Source organism: Olea europaea, unplaced genomic scaffold, assembly GCF_002742605.1.
Source record: "Olea europaea var. sylvestris unplaced genomic scaffold, O_europaea_v1 scaffold2050, whole genome shotgun sequence".
In the NCBI taxonomy this organism is placed as follows: domain Eukaryota; kingdom Viridiplantae; phylum Streptophyta; class Magnoliopsida; order Lamiales; family Oleaceae; genus Olea; species Olea europaea.
In genome coordinates this window covers 57056-63597 of record NW_019238410.1, presented here as the reverse complement: position 1 = coordinate 63597, position 6542 = coordinate 57056, and the positions used below count along the sequence as shown (strand labels likewise).

Sequence of the window (6542 nt, the reverse complement as noted above, 5' to 3'; positions counted from 1 at the left end):
TACCAAACAGAAACTTAGATACATTAATTATTTACCGGTACCATTTTGATCGTTGCCCGTGATAATAATTATAATTCAGTTGCCTCTGATCAACTGTCTGTCACAAGTATCTTTCCTAGCTTTTTAATTCTGTTCCTAACATAAGGGGCACCGATTGTCACAAATTTTTCACCCCACGTGGGCCAACGGTATAATAATCAGCCCAACATAATCAAGATTTTAATGTGGGCCGAATGATGGCCCAGTCTATCTCAAATTGGAATTTCTTTGCTTTTGTCAGTTAAGATAAGCCCACATAGGCCCATTTAAGATTTAAAGCCCAATTAGCCTAAACAGGTCTAACCTAATCACCTTAACACATTTGCAGTTTTTAGTGTGCATATATATCATCCCTGAAACCCCACTGAAGCCGCAGCTATTCTCACTCTTAATCGTCCTTCAGGTTCGAATACGAATGCATACATACGATTCCATTCCGAATCTGTGTGGCTATTTTTATATTTGCACGAATGCGTGCTTGAATCTGTAGCTGATAAGGGTATTTTTAATTTGTTGTAACAGGTGGGGTTTGTGTTACAGTCGTCACAAATGGCTCCTGCTAAAGGTGCGTTTGGGTTTTAAACTAACATGTTATGTTATGTCTTGGTGTTCATTTGGGTAATTATTTTTAATGGTAAATCTGATTGGGATAGTTGAAATGCTCGTGCTGAGTTTTTTTGGTTAAGTAGTATATTTCCATTGATTTCAATATTAGAAAGAATGTTGGTGTATATGGGCTCTCTGTTAATTAAAGAAGCGGTTAAGTTCTTGTAGTTTTTCCCGCTGTAAGAATTATTAGACAGGTGGGAAAATTATTGGATTTTTACTCTTCATGGGGATGTAAAATTTGAAAGGCTTTGTAAAGTTGCCCCCCTCTTATAGCTTGTTTTACTAGGATCATCTCCATCTTGTTGGGGCTTCTTTAGGTCTATGCCTTTCCTTCAAACACAATTCAGCTTCTTGATGTGTTATTTTACTTGTTAGTTTATGTGTTCGAATTGCTATGCAGTTTTGTTAATATAGTAATTTCCCTTACGTTCAGTTGATAAACATTTTCTTTTCAATGTCCAACTATTAGGCCATCTCAAACCCTGCACCAAATTTTGCATCAAATCTTGCACCAAACTAAAATTCATCTTCATCCATTGCACCAAAAATTACACCAAATGAACAGTTTTTAACCATTTTCTTCCCTTTTTTTATTCTTTATAATTTACTTATTTGAAATATTATTTAAACAATTAAATAAATAATTACGTTAAATTACGGAAAAGATTAAATTCATTAGTAAATATAAAAAACACAGAACAATTAATAAAAATATTACAACAACGAAAATATGAAATCATGTCATCAGAAAATAGTACAATACATTTCAAATTTGGATAGACGATATTACGAAGTCGCTAAATTTTTGCAATTTAATTCTCAGAATTCATATATTCATCCCACAAATGATCGATTAATGCATTTCGAAGCGTAATGTGAGTTGTATGTATGTCGTTATTTAATATATTTCATGTTAACTTTAATAAATAATCGTGTTTGATGTATTTTAAATTGTTTTCGTTTTTTAATTAATTTATTAATTATTAACATTTAAAATTTATTTTAAATACAAATAATATTAATATTAATATTAATATTAATATTAATAATAATTTATTGTATTAAAAAATATATAGCACAAATGACATAAATACCCTCAACAAATTTATTTGGGAAATGTTAAATAAGAGCAAAAGAGACATTTTACACTTTGCACCATTTTGCACCAAAATGGTGCAAAGTTTGGTGTTGGGTTGGAGCAACTTTGCACCAAAAAATGGTGCAAAATTGTGCAATGGTGTTATGGTTGGAGATGCCTTTAGTATCTTAATAGACTTAAGAGGATTGCTGGTCTGATTATTATGTGAATGCATAGGTGCATAGAATCGTTGTATTATTTATGTAATTTGTACTCTGCTCTTACGAATTAGTAAATATGCCTTGTGGCGGATTTTAGAAGCTATCACAATATCATTATCCATTTCATGTAAATGGCTCTAATCCTATGCATCACGTTCTTTTCAAATGTTTCTCCGGTAGCACTAATCGTACCTAGATATCTGTAACAATCACCCTTAAAACATCGGCAACATGATCCTACGTAGTGGCTTCAGTATCGTCATTACTTGTAGTATGACTTCTTCATCATTTGACAATCTTTACACCAAGTTTAATATTATTTTTTGTACGTTCGCTAATATTTTTATTTCTAGCTACACAATAAAATTCAGTTGAAGTTAGCTGTTCAATCCATGTTATTTGAGTATGGCAATTTTTTATGTTTGCCTAATTGAGTTTTATCCTTCATTTAACTTGCTCTTTTCGTAGTGCCTTTTGTTTGCGTGTTAAATTATAGTCCATGTTTGGTAGAGATTAAAATTTAGATTTTAATCTAAGTCAAAATCAACAATTAATTTTAACGACTTATTTCATGGGACACAACTTTTCAACCTCACATTTTATCAACTTTTATCAAAATCTACTAAAAATCTGACATTAATTCCCACGAAAGAGGATAATTTGTTCACATAATTTCCCAGTATTGATGCCAAAGTAGAATTACTCGAGTTTTACCCAAAGTGAGGAGTATACAATTTAGAAGGTGAATTTTTATTTTGATACGATATATTAACCCTGGGATATGCACTGGATCTGTTCTCCTGCTCAGAACTATCGCTTGCATTTACCTTTTTGAGCCTTAATATCTACAAAAACCTATTATTCTTACTTGTTTGATTGTTTGATATTGCGTTTTGTTATGTCTGTCTTATCATTCTATTTTCTTTTGGGACACAGTGGATAGTACGAAAAAGGCTGATCCCAAGGCTCAGGCCTTGAAGACTGCAAAGGCTGTAAAAGCAGGTTCTTCAACAATCAAGAAGAAATCAAAGAAGATCATCACGAAAGTTACGTTCCACAGGCCGAAGACATTGAAGAAGGACAGAAACCCCAAGTACCCACGCATCAGTGCTCCTCCAAGGAACAAATTGGACCACTACCAAATTCTCAAATATCCTTTGACCACCGAGTCTGCAATGAAGAAGATCGAGGATAATAACACCTTGGTTTTCATTGTTGACATCCGTGCTGACAAGAAGAAGATCAAGGATGCAGTAAAGAAGATGTATGATATTCAGACCAAGAAAGTGAATACTTTGATCAGGTAATTATTGTTAACTCATTTGAGTGGACCTTGGGTTTGCAATGCACATGGGACAGACCTGATAGTTCAACTGTTTCTTCCACATTATTAAACCCATTGTGATCTAGGATAAGATGCTTTAAATAGTTGTTGGCCTAGAAGTTATTGATAATTTGTTTTTGTGGAGATATGAACTCCTGTTGTGCTCTTCATTCATTAGTTTATGGGGGTAAAGAGCACTCAATAAATGAAATTTATTAAAGATTTTTTCCTTTAAGCTATCTGAAAATATTTGCATTCTTAAAAGGATTTCAGAGATGATGAATACTGTTTGTTCTGGGATGCAGGCCTGATGGAACCAAAAAAGCCTATGTTCGGTTAACTCCAGATTATGATGCCCTGGATGTAGCTAACAAGATTGGAATCATCTAAAGCTTGTACTGATTTATCATTTTAGCTTGTTATGAGACAGATCCTCGGCGATAGACCATTGTTGGTTGTGATCTTTAGTACTGTTTTGCTTTTATTCTGGTTAATATTTGATATTGGCTAGAGTTCAATCTCTGATACCTACTTTTGGAACCTCTTAGTATACTATTGCATGAATGTTTTGGGTTACAAGTAAAAAAACTGCCTTTGTCTTCAACCTTGTGCGTTCATATTGTTGACTGGATATTCGAAAGGTCTTCTTAGCATTTCCTCACAAAAATGTAGTAAATTATTATTGTCATCAAATGCGACTCTTCACATTCCGTTATTGGATGCAAAAATCTCACTTTGTTTCTGCGCATCAATTTTTTAATTTTTAATTATTAATTTTTGGTTGTTTAGGTGGTTTTCTTGTTTTTCATTCAACTTGGATTTGATTTAATGGGCTTTCGTTAGATTTTATTTGTGTCGGTTTATGAAAAATTGATCTATATAGTCCAATTTTTAATGCATGTTTCACCTTTATGTGGTTTGGCAATATGGTGGATTCCCAGGTTATTGAGAGATGCTTAGTTTTTTGTTCTTTGATTTCCTTCAAGTAGAACTCGTTTGAGTTGCATGTTTTGTTAAATAAGTAGCGGCCCCTTGTATTAAAATTCAACTAGTGATTCATCGAACAGTAGGTCAATTCAACGTATGTGCCAACAATGAAAATATGATCGCCCTTGTACTAAAATTGTTCCGAAGATAGTAAGTTTTCCATTATAATTGCATAGTAAGTTCTCAGTCACAAAGACTATCCTACTCTATGTTAAATCATCACGTGGTTATGAGATTCCATCTTTATGAAGTTAATTTTGTTTCCCGACTTGGACCAGTGGTGCCTAAAAATTGGAATGGGAGCTCAAGAGGATCACGTGACAATTAACTGAAGATTTGGCCGCTTTCCATAACACATTTTGTCGTAGATTGGTATTGTGTTGTTTGATTAGCAGATGGGATTTATAGATGAAGGCTTATTGCACCAAGATGGTACGTTGGTAATTGTTGTGAATTTGGTTACTGAGCCAATGGCACGGTCAGGACAGTGACACAATATGCAAGATATGACCCGACTCACATAGAAAGCAAAACTACAAAGATGAGTTGTACCCACAAGTATATTTGGAGGCAACAATATCCAGTTCAATCAATATATTCAAGTACCTGCAGACGCGAAATCAATGGGTATGTAATCGTTTACTACCTTTATCTCGTATTTCAATCTTTTCGCTGCATCAGTCGGGCAAAAGTCACAAATATCAGCTCCATTTTACAGCCTAATACCAGTTAGGTTAGAATCAGGCTTTGTACTATGTTATTTGGGCACTGACTGGGGTCATAGGTAATGGTTTTGAACCAGTAACGGGCTTATTAGCTTACCCTGTAATGTATTTCGCCAAGTTTGCTACAAAATAACACATGAAACAAGAAAGCAAGAAACAAACAAATGAATCTTATTATACAAACGAATGAACCTACTTGCAAGATATCATTTTTTCCCCCTTATTTTATGGTTGATGCTTTCAGCAAAATCAGATTACAACTGGGGGATCAAAAAATGGATATACAATTTTACATATACAGCCAAGCCTCATAAAACAATGCATCAATGTTGCAAACATTTGAAAACACTTATTCTCAACACTTCCTTAACAATGGTGGCTCTAAATGAGTGTTATCGTCGCTGAAGGTGAAATTTTGCAAGTTACCAGACTCCAACTGGGAGATACAGAAGTCTTCTGTTCTCTGTTTCAATAACTTCTGAAAATGGCCGGGTCTATTATTCTCCAGAGAGGGTTCTGGTTTCTTGGGAAACTCGTTTAAGTTCTGGACTTGCTGCAAGCAAACTCGAACAGCATCATGGACTCTGACAAAATACCATTCCTTTCCAATGAGATCAATTGTGCCTGATCTTGCTAGGGTCAGCAGAACTAGTTGATTTGGATTGGAAATGGCAATCTGTAATTGAACCCAATATGCGAGGATAAGAGTCTTGCAGATTATAATCAATGGAAATCGAAAATTCTACTCTAATACCTGAATGTCCCTCAACTTGTATTCTTGATGAAGGTCTTTCAAAGCTTGAATGGCACTAGGGTCTATATAAGTGACCGCTGAAACAGATGAAAACAATGTTATTATATACCAAAAATGGCAGATTTAAATTGTGACAATAATTCATGTACAATTATACCCAGTCTAATAAGCAATAAGAATGATAAGTGAGTTAGAATACATGATCAAGTGGTCTCAAAGATTCATTGTTCAGGTGTATATGTTCTATTATTAACAAGTGTGATTTATATGTAATCTATAAGATTAGAGAGGACAAAATGAAATGTATAATTGCTGAAGAGTGCAAAAGGAAATGGGTAAGTCATTAGTGCACTAGAGTTTCTATGTGATCAGAACATACCTGACAAACATTAAGGCAAATTCCATGAAATAGTTCTTAAACTGCTATGCTAAATTGTAATGATTTTTGGGTTGTTAAAGAACAAAATGTTCCTAGGATAAATGTACCGAAAATGAGAATGCCAAGATGGATGAATGATTATCTTAGAAAGCACAAAAACGATAAACAAGGAAACAATGACTTAAGTGGTTAGGGCATGTCCTACGTTGACCTAAGGAAGCTTTCATTCATAAGAGAGATGTTATTGCAGGAGTTATTTATACGAGAGTTACACCAATATCATGTTTCGCTACACGTGATAGAGAGTTACAAAAGGACTGATTTCAATAGACATTTTTGTCAATGTAGCACTCGATCAAATGGGCAAGCAAAAAGTGAGACACAACTGATCCCAAGTTTATTGAAAATAAAACTACAAAAGAGAAT

At 34.1% G+C, this 6542-nt stretch overlaps 1 protein-coding gene across 1 annotated transcript; it reads left to right on the top strand.

The window, feature by feature from the left end:
- Positions 1–316: 316 nt before the first annotated feature.
- On the top strand, positions 317–3875 carry LOC111379883 (60S ribosomal protein L23a-like). The gene is made up of 4 exons (XM_023003324.1): positions 317–442; positions 562–604; positions 2884–3250; positions 3577–3875. The coding sequence occupies exons 2-4, from the start codon at positions 589–591 to the stop codon at positions 3659–3661; spliced, it is 468 nt and encodes a 155-aa protein (XP_022859092.1). The 5' UTR covers positions 317–442; positions 562–588; the 3' UTR covers positions 3662–3875.
- The last annotated feature ends 2667 nt before the right edge of the window (positions 3876–6542 follow it).